We start from the raw sequence: 19,369 nt of genomic DNA on the forward strand, positions 1-19,369 counted from the left end.
TCTAATTTTCCAGCTGTGGTATGATGAACACAGTGCCGAGTGGGATCGTCTGTGCCCTTTCCTCACCACGTGTGCTGGATTCTGTAAAGCCGTAAATACCCCATTTGTTAGTGCAATAGCTTTTATAGACTGCTGTTAATTGAAATATGGCCTTTTAAATACTGTGCAGTTGCTTTTTAAAAAATCTAAACGCTAGACTTTATGTATAGATACTATTAAATCTCATCCCATTTGGTTTAGTCCATTCCAATTAATTCATATCACTTCCAACCTTGATTCTGCAATGCGGTATATCTTCTATCCCATTTAGCTTTGTGTTGTCTGCAGTTTTGTAAGCATTACTTCTGTTTGGTTTTATGAAACATTGTTCAGGCCACTTGCAAGTACAGAATCTCCTGACGTGTCACTAAAGACCTCTTTCCGTGATGACCTTGATTCATTAAACAATATTTTCTTTTTCTTTTTGGGTATAGATTTTAAACGCCTTTTAAATCTATCAAAGTATACAATAATCTATATTATATCGCATGCCATCCACAGGGATGTCCTGAAACTTTGCCAGAATGCTACGCCTGCAACATTTTTGTTTTACAAATAGAATAAGTCTCTTAGTCAACAACACACAGCTTACTTGTTAAAACCTCTACCTGATTAATCTGTTTTGGCTGTCAATATCAGTAACTTCCTTTTCCAATATGAACAAAGGATTCATGTTTCAAAATAGTGAACTCTGTCAAGATACATTAGGCTCAGCACACACACCTTGACCATCTAGGTGAGAAGTTTGGACACATCCCAAGGGCAGTGAGAGGCTGTTGAAAATCTTGGATAGGGATGGATATTCCAATTCTTGAATAGTGATGTTTTAGGAAGAATCACCTGGGAGCAGTGTCCACAGTGCACTCTAGGGGGTTCCCTGCGTGAAGTTTGCAGTGGCCTGCAGTAATCCCAGAATGGGCTGCTGCACCATGGGACTAGGCTAATAAGTAGTAAAGATAGAAGAGAATAAATGTGGATTCAAAAGAAAAAACTTGACAGGGACTATTGGGGGAAGATGGTAAGAGTGACAAAATAAATAAAAATAGGTACATTAGAGGTTCCCAACTTTTCCCCATCGTTGAACACAGAAAATGATCCCAGTTTGGCCAATGCGATACGTAGGGCTACTTGGACTTGGAGGTGACCCGACATCATGGGCTTCCACGATGGGTTCTCCCTGCCCCCGAGTCCCGCCGCCCCTGTAACCACTAGCTGAAGACATCCATATCCCCACGTGGCTGAGAAGCTATTTGGATATTTCTGCTTTAGAAATAAGTACTCTTAGCAATATGAAGAAAAACAGACTTGCACCAAAATGGGCCCTTCACTACAGAGAAGACTACATACATAAAGGAAAGCCAACTCTAGGTCCAGTGCATAACTCTGAATGCAAAAGCGAAATATGGTTTACGCACTTGGAAGAAAACTAGCGCCAAGGCTAATGCCCAACAGGTTGGCCCAGGACACCAAACCGCTGTCCGTTGTTGTAGTGATGCAGTAAAACCGGGGCAGTGGCTGTGCAGGCCTAATACGGGCATGAACGTAAGCAGCCCCTGCTACACAGGTTGGAGGGAGATACAAACCACCCCTAGGGAGGTACTAGGTAGACACCTAGGCAGACAAAAGCAGGAACAAAGGAATTTTGGTTTTGTAAGAATATGGAAATCTAAGCCCGTTTGCTTGAAAATTCATGAAGTACTGCCCATTTGTTGTTCCTTGTTGATTTACGTAGTTAATGATTAAGTAGTTTTGTAGTCCTGGTGCCTCACTTATGCTACTAATTTGCATTGCTGCATGGAGGAAATTATAGATTGGGAAAATGCAGGAGCTTACAGTCCATAATTCCTGTGGTAATTGAGGATGTCTGGTTATAGAAGATGAAAAGGTATTCCCTCTTCAGGAAACTCAAGGGCAGAGTGAGAACAGGCACCCACCAACAAAGTCATGCAGATTCTATTATAAAAACAGGAATGAATGGCTCTTCTAAAAGATAATGGAACTCACACATTTCTCCTGATGATTGGTAGCAGGGCCACCCTGTGAATGATTCCAGGGGGCACCCACCTCTCACGCTGGAGTATGTTTGAATGGTGCGCCCTGAAGTGGGGGTACACAGCCTGTGTACACAGGAAGACCTGTATGATTGATCCTGGTGCCCCCACCCAACCCAGCAGGTGCATATCTGCACTGACCCATGGCGTTCGCCACCAGCCCAACCACACTTCCTTCCCCAGCGGAGCTGTGTTCTTTAATCCTGACTTATCATTTTATTCCAGTTCAGATTTACCCAGTTCTCCACATGGCTTCCCACTGGACCTCTGTTACAAGCCAAAACACATCCTTCTGGCTCATTTGCTCCAGTCATTCTGTTGACCTTTCTGGAGCTATTTGCTGCTCTCACTATCATGCTCCTTGTTACAGTTAAGTAGAAAAAAGCGCCAGCCGCACAAGTCAGGAAACTCTGGCATCTTCCCAGCCCTTGATACAGGCTTCAGTTTGAGCACTTACCATCTATCACTGTAAACATTTGTTTACATTTCTGACTCCTTCATTCAGTGTGAGCTTGACAAAGGGCAGAATCATGCTTCTTTGAGCCTCAGGGTTTATTGAGAAGGATGCCCAGCACATAGTAGATCCTCTTCTAATGTTTGGTAAGTGAGTGAGCAAATGAATATATTACCTTTCTTAGGTATGGACATGGTAGTCTCGTTTGGGTTATAGGTTAAAAAGAATTTTCTCTCTGTTACATACAATGCCTGTGTCTGTTTCTATTTGTTTAACAGCCTCCTGGGTGATGCTAAGGAGAAGTTGCTTAGGTCTCTGCCAGTGGTTTCTGAGTCTTTTGTTTACCCCTGTGCAGGTGGGGAAGTGGAAAGACAAGTCCCTGCAGATGAAGTACTACGTGTGGCCCCGAATGTGTCCTGAGACAGAAGAACAGGAGGATGACCATCTGAGCATTGTAACCCTGGAGGAGGCCCCCTTTGTCATTGTGGAAAGTGTGGACCCTCTGAGTGGAACCTGCATGAGGAACACAGTCCCCTGCCAAAAACGCATAGTCTCTGAGTACGGCCCCTTCCCCAGTGCTCCGGGTGGCATGGGATAGTCCGATTTCATACAGCTGTCAGCACCTGCCTGGGCTGGGACTTGAGGCATAGAATGAATTGGGCACCACGTTCAATTGTCAGTTACTACTGAGCCGTGGAATTACTAGCAGACCTGTGGTGCGATGCCTGGGTCTGTCCAGATCATGACCTGGGAGAACTACTGCTAACTCTGCTAACGTGTCTTTGGCCTTGCCCGGGACCTGAAATTTAGGAGATGTAAATTTGCATTGGTTGTTCGTGCCATCATGCCCCAAAATTTTGAGATTTAGGAACATTTTTGGAAATGGGTAAAACTAATTTATACTGTTAGAAGTCAGGATAATGGTTCTCTTTGGTGAGAGTGGGAAGTGCCTGGAAGAGAGAAGAAGAGGGTAACTTTTCTGTACCTGGATTTGGTGCTGGTTAAATGGGCAGGTTGAATGTATACAGATTTTTCCAACTGAACCCTTAGGACAGGCGCACTTTCCTAATGTACATTATACTTCAAAGGAGCACTAAAAACTGTGAGGAAACGTTGTCCACCATGATGAGCTAATGAAAGAATTGCAGTTCTGTCGTCTATCGATTTCCTCACTCGGGTCTGATACACATTGTGCTGAGCTGTGAAAGGGAGGCCCTGCTTCGGGGTTGGAGTTTGAATGGTAAAGGATAAAAGCTGCCTCTTGTATAAAGCCTTGTTTTGTTTGTTTGTTTGTTTGTTCGTTTGTTCGTTTCTTCAACCGGTTAGGAACAAAACAGATGAGGAGCCAGGTTACATCAAAAAGTGCTGCAAGGGGTTCTGTATTGACATCCTTAAGAAAATTTCCAAATCTGTGAAGTTCACCTATGATCTTTACCTGGTTACCAATGGCAAGCATGGGAAGAAAATCAATGGAACCTGGAATGGTATGATTGGAGAGGTGAGTGTCAGAAAGTAAGGGCCGTTTCCATTTTTCATGGGTTTTGTGTCATGTTAATATAAAAAAATGCTCATTTATAAATTTTAGAAAATACAAAACCGTGAACAGGCTCTCCTGTTCCCACTATACTAAGGAAACCACTGCCTGGCTGTATTTTCCTCGCAGTGGCCCCTGGCCTTCCTGAGTGCCCTACCTGAAGCACTGTGCCTTTCTCCCAGGTGGTCATGAAGAGGGCCTATATGGCCGTGGGATCACTCACCATCAATGAGGAGCGATCCGAGGTGGTCGACTTCTCTGTGCCCTTCATAGAGACCGGCATCAGTGTCATGGTGTCACGCAGCAATGGGACTGTCTCACCTTCTGCCTTCTTAGGTAAGTGATATGCTCACTGGTGTGAAGGACATGGACGTAAGGACAGATACTTGGTATGAGGATTAAGTGAAGGAGCGAGCACGTGGCCAAGCTCTTCAGTCAGGAGGTGGTTTGCTAGGAGCCCATTTAATTTGGGGGACTTAAATATTGATTATTCTCAAATACAAACACTGAAGAATACCCAAAAACAATTGATAGGACAGCGTAGGACCCTGGAAGAAAACAGCCTTAGGCTAGTAATCAGGGTTCCTACTCTGGTCTCATTCCTGCAACTTACTCAACACTTGACCCTGAGCAAATGTGCTCCATCCTGGGACTCAGTTTCCTCGCCTGTAGAAGAAGGCATCTCAACTAGCTGATCTCAGAGGGTACTTCTCCCTGCTTTAATACTTTCTAATTCTAGGGACGTCCAACTTCGGCTCAGGTCATGATCTCACAGTTTGTGAGTTCGAGCCCCACATCTGGCTCTGTGCTGACAGCTCAGAGCCAGAAGCCTGCTTTAGATTCTGTCTTTCTGCCCCTCCCTGGCTCACACTCTGTGTGTCTTTCTCTCTCTCAAAATTAAATAAAACATTAAAAAAAAAAATCTGAAAAAATAATTTCTAATTCTAGATATCATTGAAATGCCTTTTTAATTATCTTCAGAGATTGAAGTCGGTGCTACCAAAAGAGGCTTTTTTTTCACATACATTTTTCAGAGCTTTGAGAGATACAGCTGATCGGATGCTCGCTCCCATTTTACCCCGCCCTTCCTCATGTCGTTCTGTACTTTGCTGCTCTCCAGCATCGCTTATGTGTCAAAACCTCAGATGTGATATAAGACCTGGTGAGATAAGGCCAAGATTTCAATTAGATGAGGTCCTTTGTGAGCTCATACCCCATATTTTTTGCAGAGGCCGTGAGAGCAAGGGGTTGGAAAATAAAATGTCACCTTGAAAACAGGACATTGGGCTAAGAGGCAGGAGGCCTGGCTTGGACATAAACAAGCTGTAAGCCCTTGGACGAGTCACAAACTCTCTGAAGGACTTCAACTTTTTTTTTTTTCATGAGGATATTGGAATAGACCTTGACTGATACTTCTTTAAGCTCTATCTGGTAGGCAGTGGGGGAAAGGGGAAGTTTTTAATTAATGCACTATAAAATAGAGTTATAGGTTCCATAGAATTTTTCCATAAATTACTCGAGTTTCTCAGCTAGGCTTCTTAGAGTAGAGCAAATTCTGGACCTGCCAATTTCATGTGAAATACTATTAGATAGCACACACCATATGCATTAATCCTCATAGCAGCTTTATGTATTTTATTTGCTTTTTTACTTTGCAAGGATAATTGGAACATTAAGAGACACAGACAAAAGTGCATTCTAATTCTAACCACAATATAGCATTAACCTCAGCTTCTGAACTGGAAGAGCCAGTGATATATCAGCAAAGCCCTAAAATGACATAGTAGTGCCAAGCAGGGTGTGTGTGTGTGTGTGTGTGTGTGTGTGTGTGTGTGTTCGGAGGAGAAGCAATTAATTACAAGAGTAAAAGAAGCCAACATTTATTGAACACCTATTATGTGGTTTTCCAAGCAATACTGTACATCCTTTTGGTATATTATCTCCTTGATACCATCATTATACACATTTTATGTCTTGGGAAGCTGAATCTTAGATCTGTTAAGCAATTTTCCAACAATCTGTCAGTTCATAGCTGGCAAATCGAGGATTAAAGCCCAGAGGTGGCTGCCTTCAGAGCCTGTGTTCCAATAGTCGTGGAGCCATTTCAGAGTGCAACTCCTAAATCAGGAACCAGTGTGGTGGGCAGAGATACACTTTGCCCCAGAGTACCTCAGGTTATAACCTGGCCCTGCCATTCTGTAAAATAGAAATGGTGATACCATAATGAAAGGGCCATTATAAGGATTATATAAACTATACGGTGAAAGTACCTTCTAAATTGTAAAGACCAATACAAATGCTTGTTGTATTTTGTACACAGAAACTTGCCCTCGCCTCAGTGGGGGAGAAGGAAGCTCAGAGAGGATGTCTTTAATCTGGATAGGACCGCAGTCCATGAGAGCCGAGGGGAGGGGCCTTCCGTACTCCACCATATAGAGGCTTTGAATTAAACCTGTTACCCTCACATCTCTGGCTGCCACTGAAAGGTTTCACATTTCACAGTGGATGTGTGTCTTATCGAGGTCCTTTTTAAATTGTTAAGTGACCGGGTTTGTATAATTCCCTTCAAAAGTCCAAAAGTAAAGCAGAGATTTCAAGTAAGAAGATATTTCCTAATTTCTAGCCAGTTTTTCCCTTTTTTCAACTTCATCTTTATTAATGATTTGGAAAATGGAAAAAACAGTATGTTAATTCACTTAGTTATGAGTTTACAATGCGATGTGACAGCTAAAAAGGCCAGAACTATTTTGAGACACAATTGAGGGAACATCATATCATGGGAAAGAATAGCAATTGTCCCTTTTTGTAGGCCTTCAGTGAGGTGGCTCTTGGAATATGGTGTTCAATTTCTAAATGCGTCTAAGCCAGAGAGGTTTGGATCAGCTGGAAGGGATTCAGCAAGAATGATTAAAGAAATGAAAGAAAGCACTCTCTTGCTGTTTTACCTGGTCCTATCCTATCAACCCCTTTCACTCACTGTTAGGGAATAGCTTGTAGTTGTTTTGTTAATTACAGCTGAAACAAGTTTCCTTGTCACCTGCTGCATCCCCCCCGTGACAGTCACGGATTGTCAACGTGGATGGATTTTTTTTTTTTTTTGGACGTTGACTTCTATTCTCATACCCTAACGATGTTTAATAAAATCCACCACAATAAAGAGGGTTGAAAAGTAACTATAGGCTGGGAAGTTTAGAGGAGGTGAGGCAAGGGGGCAAAAGAGTTGTTCGTTGGATGTAATTATTACTGAACCAAGTTAAGTCACTACCGGAAGTAGTGACCGTGCCTGTTGAGAATGAATTTGCACACAAGCCTGGGAAGCATTGGTGAAAGCTTGTCCAGGTCTCCGTCATGTGGTGTGGCCAGCCATATGGGTGAGACCATAAGCCATGAACCACACCCATATGATTCATTTACTCCAGATCTAGTTATTCTTGTAGTTGTGCATTTGCTGGCCATGGCAGAAACTATCTCAAAAAGTTCAGAGGCAAGAAGCTCTCCTTCTCTGGAAGAAAAGAAACAGGGGAATGGAGACACCCAGACATAGCCTCTCACCTCTCCCCCGCCCAGGCCCTGGCTCTCTGAAGGGACACAACACAACTGTGGTTTGTTCTCCCCTCAGAAAACACATGTTGCCTGAGCAAATGGATATGCAAATAAGTCAGAATCTGTTTTTGCTCTGTTTTAATTCTGAGCACTGATTTTTTCTTTCCTTCCCCAGAGCCATTCAGTGCTGACGTATGGGTTATGATGTTCGTGATGCTGCTCATCGTCTCAGCCGTGGCTGTCTTTGTCTTCGAGTACTTCAGCCCTGTGGGTTATAACAGGTGCCTCGCTGATGGCAGAGGTAAGGCCAGCTGTAGCCGTTGGCATTTCTGCGTTCTGTTTTTTTCTCGTTGTCACTTCCGGGCTTCTGTACGCCTCATGTGGTGTCTGCCCCTTCCCTAACTCATCCGTTTCCGAAAACGAACCCTCAGCCTTCTATGTCAACAGCTTGGCAACTCATTAGAAATACCCCAATTAAGAGGTTAGTCTGAATCGGTATGTCCCCTCGCTGGCAGAAGCCTCACCCAGCAAGCCCAGTTCCCCCCCGGGGGTAAACAAGAGGAAAGCTAGCAGGAGATCCGCATGGCATAAACATGTCAGAGGAAACTATTTTGATAACCTTAGGTGGTGAGCAGTCTGTCTGAACAGATGGACTAACAAGGCAGATATACCCATATATTAAGAATAAAAACTTTAGACTGCCCCAGGGTACATGCAGGGTAGCTGTGGCTGAAAGAGTTCTCCACCGCCGAGGTACAAGATCTCCAAAGCATGTGACCCTGACTCAGATCCCTCTTCCAGGGGGTACAGACATTGGGTGTTTGAAATAAAATGGCCAACGGATAGCAATTCTGACCCATAGCTACTGTCGGGGGCAGTCCAATTTTCTGGCTAAGTGGGTCAAGAGATATGAGGGCTGCCCATGTGTGTGAGGCATTTATGAGACCTCACAAAACATTTACTAGATTTCTGAAGGGGGCCATGGGACCCTTGTGAATACATCCTCTAAAACTTTCTGAAAACCCCAGAATTAGGAAATAGTACACTTTTTTCTGAGTCTACTCCCTTCCAGAATGTGAGCTTTATTCTGAAATTATGCCTCCAAGAGAAAAGACTTTTTTTTTAACCTGCACCACACAAAGAATCATCAGTGGGCACTTAAAACACAAAGGTGCTTGGACCTGATTTTCTAATATTCTGATTCACTAAGTCCAGTGTGGAGCTTGGACCACTACTATATTCCAAAATAGTGGTTTTCTACCTTGGTTGCATAATAGAATAACCACCCACCCCACAGCAATTTAATAAGAACCTTTGGGGTTGGGGTGCTAGGCGGCAGTCTGTTGACTTCACAGTCCAGGAGGTAAACCACTCCTACCTGAGGTATTTCTGGGTGCAGACCCTCCTTCTTATTTGGCTCATGCATTCTGGAGCGGAGGTCTGAATGTCTCCACAATAGGGTCCAGTCAGGGGACTTTGTGCCTGTGCCCAAGGGTCTTCCAGAACCAGAACCTACTCCCCATCCCGAGGGCATTAGTAACAAGTGAAACCTCTGAGAAACACACAAGGACGTACATATGTTGACAGTGCCCAGAACTGAGGTTAGTGGATGCTGTCCCTTCACCTTGAAGAAATCAAAGAGGCAAAAAATCCAGCCACAAAATTCAAAGCAAGGGCTTATGATTACTTATTTTACCAAAGGACGCTTGTCTTCGCGAAGGAACTCAACACGGGATCACTTTAAATATCAAGTCTCCTTGGGGCATTTTACAATGTACAACACTTTGATTTATGAACAACTTTTTAGTTATACATCTGCTCCATGAAATAAGGTCCACATGCACAGATGTGTGTGCACAGTGAGACACTGGACTTGACATGTGTAGTCACTGATTTAGTTGTCAGAGCAGATGCCATCAGGATCACAGATAGCATCATAAGACGTGTGCTAATGTGTTGTGAAACTGTGCAGGCAGATGTTCATTTCTGCAGTGGAGGGGCTACATCATGGCAAGATTTTGCCATCGCCAAGCCCTAAAAGCAAGGAGGCCACAATAAATCTATGGGCAGAAGCCCTGGCACGGTGTGCGTAAAGGTTGAGGGGGAAGAGGTCAAAGACAGTCTACTTTTCTGCCCTCAGATAGTGTGGCAAAAGCCAGGTGTCTGTGACTTCCTCCCTGGGCTTCCTGATACTCTTTTACACAGAAGCTACCATGATAGGAAACAATTGGGATGTGTTGGCATTGGACTGGGGTCAAGGTTATCTTTGAAACATTTACTGCGAAGCTCTAGAAGCGAAAGAAGAATTAGAATAAAGGACATTCAAAGTCATCTAGCATCAGTGTGAATAAAATTCTAGAAGGTCCATGACAGTGGTAGAAGAGTCCACACAATTCTTGTGGACCTTTTTTTTAAGGTTGAAATCCTTTCTTGGTTGGTACAAATATAAATTTTAGGAACAACAGTAATAAGGGCACAAGTGTGACAGTAGTGGGGTAGCTGCCTTTGTTATTATTCAGTTTTGATGTGATCTTGAGGGTCTCATATACACGGGGGCAGGAAGCCGGTGCCCGGGCTGAATCACGAACATTAGTTGAAGGAGGATCTCATGCACACCCCAGACCCCTGGATTTTCTTCTAAAGAGCCCTCTTCTGCCTTCCTGAGGGTCCCGGGAGAAGAGAGGCACAAGCTGTCAACTTAAAAGAGTCTGTATCTTAGTTGGGGTATTTCCTGCTCTGAGCAGGAACTCACCAGCTCTGTGTATTTGTAGGTGTAAATAAAATCAGTGATTCTGTCTTGACGTTCTGCCCTTGTCTTTTCGTCATGACAGAGCCAGGTGGCCCATCTTTTACCATCGGCAAAGCTATTTGGTTACTCTGGGGTCTGGTGTTTAACAACTCCGTCCCCGTGCAGAACCCAAAGGGGACCACCTCCAAGATCATGGTGTCGGTGTGGGCCTTCTTTGCCGTCATCTTCCTGGCCAGCTACACTGCCAACTTAGCTGCCTTCATGATCCAAGAGGAGTATGTGGACCAGGTTTCTGGCCTGAGTGACAAAAAGGTAAGAGAACCATTTGAAACTGCCCATCTTGCCCTCAGTCCTATTCTGAGCCATACTCGAAAGTTCTCACATACCTGTTAATTTTCTCCACCTTTGGAATCGGGGCAGTTCTTTCGTGTGTTTCCTTACGTGGGGATATGGGAGCAAAAATCAGGGTCCCTACTGAAATAATAGTACTTCACATTCGCCTTCTGATTTGTGAAAGGTTGGCAAAAGCACACCCTGGGCTGCAAATAAGCGGCTTGGTGTGGTCACGGCTTTCTGAGTATATGGTACTTCCTACCGGATGTGCTTGGGTGGCCCGTCAGCACAGGGCTGCCTGTTCGGTGTGTTATTAGAAGGTCGCCCCCGGCGACCCACACTGAGGGTGCTGGCCCATTGTGGCCTTCATTTTCCGCCCAGTGGGCTCTCCGTTTGTTCATCTGCACACCCGTGTGTTCCCAGGGCTAAGCAGCAGGAGGGTGGTACACATTGCTCCCGAAGAGAAGGAACTGCTGTTGAACTCGACGATTGCCCCATGTGGTGCTGGTGAATAGGTGGCCCCCATACCCATGGCAGGCCCCCTGCCAGGCTGTGCAGTCGAGAAAGGAATGAGAGTCTCTGCTGGTTTGCATCTTTCCTGGAGGAGGATGTGCCAAACCTGTCCTACACACGGTACTCTCCAGGTCTGCCTGAAGCTTCACGGTTTCTGTGGGCCATCTGTCCCCTGAGGCCATGATAGCTGGGAGGGTCCAAGACTAGGGATAGGAGCTACCTCCACGGAATGGCCAGTAAGACTCGGGGATGCCCCTGCATCATTCCGGAGACTCACCCACAACAGATTTCCCACCCTGTGTTTCCTCAAGAGTGAGAAAATGTGAAGGGCACCCAGGTGACTCAGTCGGTCAAGCGTGTGACTCTTGATCTCAGCTCAGGTCATGACCTCACAGTTCGGGAGATCGGGCCCCATGTCAGGCTCTGCACTGACCCTGCGGAGTCTGCTTGGGATTCTCTCTCTTCCTCTCTCTCTGCCTCCCCCCTTTCTGTCTCAAAATAAATAGAATAAACTTAAAAAAAAAAAGATTTAGAGGATGTGATTTCCCACCCCTTTCCCCAGGATGAAACTACAAGATATAGACAGATCTGTGTTTGGAACAGATAGGTCAGAGAGTCAATGATTTCTAACATAGGGCAGGTTTCCCCAAAATAAAATTTTAAACACTTGGCAAATGGTTTGAGAAGAGTTAAAAGGAAGGGCATAGGTTCTGACTTCTCCATCTACTCACCTCTGCTCACCAAGAACACTCAAAAGCATGTGAGAAAGGGAATGGAAAAATATATATATATATGTACATATGAGGCTCATTCCCTGTGTTTACCTTGTCATATTAGCTCTTTCTCTGACTTGTCTTCCTTTGTTTTCTTCATTTAAAAAAAAATTTAACATTAATTTAATTTTTGAGAGACAGAGGAGACAGAGCCTGAGCAGGGGAGGGGCAAAGAGAGAGGGAGTCACAGATTCCGAAGCAGGCTCGGGCTCTGAGCTTGGTCAGCACAGAGCCCGATACGGGGCTTGAACTCACCAGCCGCGAGATCATGACCTGAGCCAAAGTCGGATGCTTAACCGACTGAGCCACCCAGGCACCCCCTTTATTTTCTTCATTTTAAAAAATAATACCTCTTTTGTAGTTCTTCTTCCTTGTTTTTAAGTTTTTATTTACTTCGCTCTTCTAACGCATGATTTATTATTCATATATTCATGAATTTATTACTTAGTTCATTTTAAACATTTCTCTTTGGTCCTTCGTCAACATCTTTCATCATTATGATCCTGACTCAGAAAAGTTGAATTACATACCTCCCTTCACCTCCTGTTACACTAATTTTCGTGCCTGTTTCTGTGACAGGGGCAGCAGTAGGGCTAAGAACAGCTAGTTCCTCAGGGCTCCTCGCTTGAATGTAGCATAGATGAGGTGAACTGTGCCCGTCCTAAAACACGGATGGATGTGGCAGCAGCATGGTGGGCCGTGTCCTCACATGTGGATTTGCCAGAGGTGTGGCCGACCGTGTCTTCTCATCAGGCTCTGTGGAGGCTTGGTCGATCATGTCCCCACGCGGAATATGGTGGGACCATATCGCCATGCGGTCAGTAGTATGGCAGAGGTACGTGGACCACAGTCCCTCTTGGAGCTCTGGGCTACTAAGTGAGGGATCCACCATATTTATCATTTGGTTTTCTTCAAGTATCTCTGAGAATTGCTTAGGGCACTGTCTTTATCTTTCCCATACATTCACGAGCCACCTGGCAGCAACCATACGATTTTCTATGTGAATTAAGCATAATTAAGGTGCAAGGAGACGGTTTTCCCTTCGGTGGTTTTGAAAGAACATATCGTTCTAGGCTGCTTAAACCAAAGAGGTTGTGCACCTGTCTGTCCTCCACAACACGTTGGCTGTGTTCTGAAAAGTTGGATCCCATCAGTTCTTTGCTTAAAGAACGTCAGTGGCTCCCTTGCTTGTAGAATACGGACTGTTATTCTCAGGGCCTTTACATATGATTCCAGTGTATTCCAGCTCTTCAGTCTCGTCAGCCAGTGCTTAGTGTCTTGCGGCCTACCCGCTAGGCCTCCTAGACTTCTTATCTTTGCCAGCCATGCCTCTGTGTGTGCGTCTTCCTGGGATGTTCTTCTCTTGACTTCACTCACTAAACTCCTACTGAAATTTCCAGACCCAGATTAGAGGTCACTTCATTTGTAGAGCTTTCCTTGGGTCATCTGGCTGGTGAGTCATACTCTCCACTGACGTGGCAGTCATCCATACCTTTATTAATAACACCTGTCTTCCACATTATCATGTAATAATCTATAGGCCTCTACCTAACTGTATCTCCCCCATTTGACCATGACTTCCATAAGGGCAGTGGCAATAACTTGGTTATCCTTATTTTAAAAAAGTCCGTGAGGAGAGGGGGAGATGGGATATATTTACGTAAGAGGCTCTCGCACAGAACACCAGACTAAGCATTATAGGCAAAGGTAAAACAACAAGAGAGCAAGAACCCTTTCACAACTGTGTAATTTGAAAATACATGAAAATGGTTATCAGATACATTTCAGAACTTTGCAAATGACAAAATAGTAAAGTGTAAGCATCCTGCCAGACATTGTGACATAATTTACATAATTATAGAAAACATTTAAGTAACTAATGACATATAACGCATATCAGTGTCAGGAATGCTAATACAAATCAGAAAGAGTGTTTTCTGAAAGTGCGCTTATAATCCCCAAATTGGTATTAGTTTTCCTTCCCAACACCTTTGGAAAACAACGTCTTGGGCCTGACTTTGCATGACAGCAAGTGTATTCTGTGAATTTAGAAAAAGAGAATGTAAAGAATGAAGTTGTCAAGACAGCAGCAGTGAGAATAGAAATGAGGTGATTTTGAAGATTCTTCTTTCAGTGAAGTTAAATTTTCATCAAGGAAAGTAACACTTGAAATGGAAGAGATTTCTTAAACTTGTTTTCACTGTCACGGATGGCGTATCTTCCATACAACTCAAATCAAATGGTGAATATCTTGCGGTGATGAGGAGATGACATTTATAGCCATTAAATTTATATATCTTTAGGAAATTATCTTCAATTTTTTGGCGGAGAAATGTTCCCAGATCTCATTTATGGTAAGGCACAAAATCAGAGTGTTCAGAGTTAAGTTTCCATGAAAACCTATTTTGGGGCTCCTTTTCACTGGATGGCTTCCACTGTGCACTAGCACATTACATCAGTGAATTCAGAATTATCCCACTACATGCTGTAACTAAATATGGGTGCAAGTTCTAACATTTAGCAGCCCTACTGTACATTCCCTTGGCTCCCCCAGTGGGAGGAAAATGTAAGGAAGCTGGTGACATCTTTCTCCTCTTAACAAAGAGCCCACCATGCTACTTCTTCTACTGTTTCTCACCTATCCAGATGGATTTCTCATTTTGCAGCCCGCCGGCCACAGAAAGGAGGGGAAAGAGCCTGACCACCAGGTGAAGGAAGGGACATATTTACCGGGCCCATTATGTACGTTACCTATATCTTATATGCGTATTCTTCACGTAGGTACGATCATTCTCACTTTACAAATACGACACTGAGACTCTGGGAAGTTTACTGACTTCCCTAAAGTCCCACATTCGCAAGTGACAGAGCCAAGGTTTGAGTCCCTGGGTGTTTGGCTCTAAAATCACTTTGCCAGGATTTCTCCCTCGTAGCTCATCCCAGACCAAGTTACGATGTAGCTAAGGATTGGTATTGACACCCTGCCCCCGCTTTTTCATCTCATTTTCTGTTCTCTAACTTAATGACTTTCTGTATCGGTTCCACTTAACCCTCAGGTCACCATACACCGCCACCCCCAGGACTACTGTTCCTACTTCTGTTCCGGATAATGGTAATAACAGTCATCGTTATTATTAATATAACTTCAACAATAATATCTCTGCGAACGTTTTTTTCAGCTCTCACAAACCAGGCAGAATGCCAGTTATGTTACCTAGATTATCTCATGTAATGACACTGTTAATGTTTTCATTTGTGGATGAGGCAACTGAAGTGGGAAAGGTTAAGTAATTTCCCTTTTGATGTTCTTCGCTGCCTAGGGCCCTTAAACAGTGTTCCATCCTGGTTAGACCCCAGTGCTTTGTTTCCGTTAATCCTCCTTCTTCCTATCCTCCCATCTACCTTGTCAAAGCATAACACGTTAGATCCCTTTCCTCTACCAAAAAGCAGCTATCTGATGAACTGATCCACAGTAATTAGACAGTATCTTAACATTTGCACTTTATTTAAGAAGGCTTTCAGAGGCATTACTTTAAATCGAGAATAATGGTGATTTCCAGTACTTGTGCAGGTTAATGGCCCACAAATTGACTTTAGCTTGAGCCCAGTGTGACCCTGAACTTTCAGCCCCTGCTGGAGGAGGGGAGAGGGGTGGCAGCAGGAGAGAGAAGGGACAGTTACGGAGTCATGGGGTGAAGAAAGCCCGCAAGGAGGCAGAGACTTTGAAGGTCGCTGGAAACTGCCATCCGACCATTGGGTTTCCAAGCATGTTTGGCTGCGTCCTGCTTCACGCATTCTCACCACCAATGTGATGTGCACCCACGTTGTTTTTTGCGGTTTTTTTCTTCCAGGAACCCTAGGAATTTTTTTTTTTTTAATTTTTTTTCAACGTTTTTTATTTATTTTTGGGACAGAGAGAGACAGAGCATGAACGGGGGAGGGGCAGAGAGAGAGGGAGGCACAGAAGCGGAAACAGGCTCCAGGCTCTGAGCCATCAGCCCAGAGCCTGACGCGGGGCTCGAACTCACGGACCGCGAGATCGTGACCTGGCTGAAGTCGGACGCTTAACCGACTGCGCCACCCAGGCGCCCCTAGGAATTTTTTATTAACTGTAAAATGTCCAAAAGGTGCTTGTCTGGTTAACAAGGACAACCTCCTTTGCTTGCAGCATGGAAGGTATAATCAGGACAGCCTTCTAACCACTGGGGGAGGGCCTATGGCTTTTCTAGATAATGATTATTCTGAGTTTCTGTGAAGCCTCATAGGATCTTGAAGTCATCTCCTATCCTTTTGGAATACAGACAGTATAGGATTTTTAAATCCACATGCACACAGGTTCGATATGCATTCTGGAAGAAAACCAGCCTAGCGATAAGCATATTTACACCACAGTACACGAACTTGTAATGTTTGGATGGTATTTGAGCACATGAGGAAAATGGGCTGTGCCGTCCGCTGTGCAGAGGTGTCTTCCTTGTCCTATTAATTTTAGGCCGAAAGCCAGTGAGAGACAGCTGACCTCAAGCAGGATCTGTCACACCTTGGGCCTGACCCTCTTGGTCAGATCACGGAACACTGAGCCAAAAATAGTTTACTTGGGGAAGTGGCAGGCATGACTAACTAGCCAGGGAGTTAGAAACGAGGGCCTGTGCCGGACCTTCAGGTAGCTGAGCAAAATAGGGTGTGATTTCTTGCGTGGGAGTCCTGTGGAGCTGTCAAGCAACTGGTCCTCTTGTAACAGCTGGTCGAGAGCAATTCTGGAGGATGTGGTAAGAAAAGAAAACTCAGACCCTGGGCGAATACAGGGCACACGGCATGCATGCGTAGGGGAAGGGGCACCTGCCCCTTTGTCGCTCCATTACCAGAACCAATATGACATTGTACATGGGCTGTCACCCCAAGTACTGAATATCCCTCATTCTTTCCAGGGTGGCCTTCGTCAAGATAGATCCAGAACAAAGCTTGGGGCTTGCCCAGCCCCAGTTCTGTTGATCAGCATCAGCTATCACCACTTTTCTAATTTTATTTGAGAATGGGACTACTTCTGCCTCTTGCTAATTCCTGTGTCCATTTTTTACTCGAACCCTAATTCCTGAGTCCAGTTTTGACTTGACCAAGGCATCCAGTGGGACTTTGCAGTGGTCACCCTAGTTCCAGGGTGCACATGGCTTGGTGTTGACTGCTGGGCTCCCAAGGGGAGCCCAGAGTGTCCTTTCTCTACTTTCTGGGTGCCTCTCCACAGAATCAGGCTTCACCTTGGCCCCCTGTCCCCTTGGCCACCTGCTTCCTGACATTCCATGGCTTCCCACATAGGATTCCTTACTTCTGACCTCTGCTATACTGTTGGGGCTTATAGTGGGTTGAATGGGCCACCTCCTAAAAGATACATCCACATCCTAAGCCCTGGATTCTGTGAGTAATAACTGTATTTGGAGAAAAAAAAAAAAACATCTTTGCAGATGTAATTAAGTTAAGGATCTCAAGATAAGATCATCCTGGATTATCCAAGTTGGTGCTAAATCCAATGACAAGTGTTCTTGGACAAGAGAGAAAGGTAGAGATTTGACACAGAAGAGAGTATCAGGAGAAGGCAGAAGCAGAGATTGGAGTGTTACAGCCACAAGAACCACCTGGAAGCTGGAAGAGGCAAGGAATAGGTTCTCCCCTAGAGCCTCTGGAGGAAGCACAGCGCTGGCACTTTGATTTTGGACCTCTGGCCTCCAGAGCTGTGTGAAAATAACTGTGTGTTGTTTTAATGGTAATTTGTAAAGGCAGCCACAGGAAACTCCTACAGGGCCTCTGTGACTCTCTTACCACCTGCACTCTGAGCTCCTTGCAGACGTTAAACTTCGGAGTTCCTCTTACTCGTCTCAGTCTCCTCTGTCAGCACCCGGCCCCATCCTTCCAACGTGGGTATTTCTTACAGCAGGATCCAGTTCAGCTCCTTTGCTTCAAAGAATTGATCTACATCACACTGAAGATTTGCAGAGACATGTTTTACATGTGACGGAAGTCTTCTCCGTGCTGGTGGATTTTATTTAGGGAGACAGTAAAAAACCTAAGTGTCATTGTGTGCTCCCGTTCGCTCGGTCCTTCAGCCTGATTTCGGTCAGCTCCTCACAGTATATTGTGTGTGCACACTTCCCACACAACCTTCTACTAGACCTCTTTATAGTAACATTATCAAAGGGGATTGAGAACCTGTTTTTGTATGATGTATCATTTCCATAACTCCTTTCTAGGGAAAAATATGATTAATGCACCCCTCTCATGTTCTGGATTGTGTTGCGTTGTTCAAATCACAGAACTAGAAGGGACTTGATTTGATCAAAAGGCACAGGTGACATTTTTCTTAACAAAGGTAAACAGGTGTCCTCTCTCTTCATGTAGATGAGCGGATCTTCCTTGTTAGATTCTTTGCTACACAGGAATGCATACTCATATATATATATGTGTGTGTGTGTGTGTGTGTGTGTGTGTGTGTGTATGTGTGTTCATGTGTGTATACATATATACACACATGAACACACATACACACACACACACACACACACATATATATATATATATATATATATATATATATATATATATATACAGTTGACACTTGAGCAACGTGGGGGTAGGAACACCAATCCCTTGCACAGTCAAAAATCTGAGTATAAGTTTTGACTCTCCCAAAACTTAACTGCTAGTGGCCTAATGTTGACTGGAAGCCTTATGCTTACATAAATACCCAATTAACATATATTTTGTATGTTTATATGTATTACATACTGCCTTCTTACAATAAAGGTAAGAAGAAAGAAGGGGTGCCTGGGTGGCTCAGTCAGTTAAGCATCTGACTCTTGGTTTCAACTCAGGTTATGATCTCACGGTTCATGGGTTCAAGCCCCACATCAGGCTTCCTGCTAACAGTGTGGTGCCTTCTTGGATTCTCTTTCTCCCGCTTTCTCTGCCTCTCCCCTGCTCGCTCGCTCTCTCTCTGTCTCTCAAAATAAATAAATATTTTTTAAAAGGTAGAGAAAAGAAAATGCTATTAAGGAAATCATAAGGAAGAGAAAATACACTTACACTACTAGATTGTATTTATAGAAGAAAATCCTCATATAAATGGACCTGGGCAGTTCAAACCCATGTTGTCCAAGGGTCAACTGTATATCTATCCTCCAAAAGTACATATGGACACTTGTTGGGATGAGCACTGGGTGTTGTATGTAAGCGATGAATCATGGGAATCTACCCCCAAAACCAAGAGCACACTGTATACACTATACGTTAGCCAACTTGATGATAAATTATATTTAAAAAAAAAAAGAGTACATATGGATAACAAGATAACTGGGTAGCTAGGAACTTAACACAAAGCTACATAAGGAA

The 19,369-nt window shown here is 44.2% G+C and overlaps 1 protein-coding gene across 4 annotated transcripts in view; it reads left to right on the forward strand.

The window, feature by feature from the left end:
• Positions 1-19,369, forward strand: part of GRIN2B (glutamate ionotropic receptor NMDA type subunit 2B) — a 416,591-nt gene that overhangs the window by 358,089 nt on the left and 39,133 nt on the right. For all 4 annotated transcript variants that reach the window (XM_058743608.1, XM_058743607.1, XM_058743610.1 and 1 more), the window contains 5 exons: positions 2,900-3,102; positions 3,871-4,042; positions 4,261-4,414; positions 7,797-7,922; positions 10,453-10,682. In XM_058743608.1, the coding sequence (XP_058599591.1) occupies positions 2,900-3,102; positions 3,871-4,042; positions 4,261-4,414; positions 7,797-7,922; positions 10,453-10,682 (885 nt within the window). The remainder of the gene's footprint in view (positions 1-2,899; positions 3,103-3,870; positions 4,043-4,260; positions 4,415-7,796; positions 7,923-10,452; positions 10,683-19,369) is intronic.

Source organism: Neofelis nebulosa, chromosome 8, assembly GCF_028018385.1.
Source record: "Neofelis nebulosa isolate mNeoNeb1 chromosome 8, mNeoNeb1.pri, whole genome shotgun sequence".
Classification (NCBI taxonomy): domain Eukaryota; kingdom Metazoa; phylum Chordata; class Mammalia; order Carnivora; family Felidae; genus Neofelis; species Neofelis nebulosa.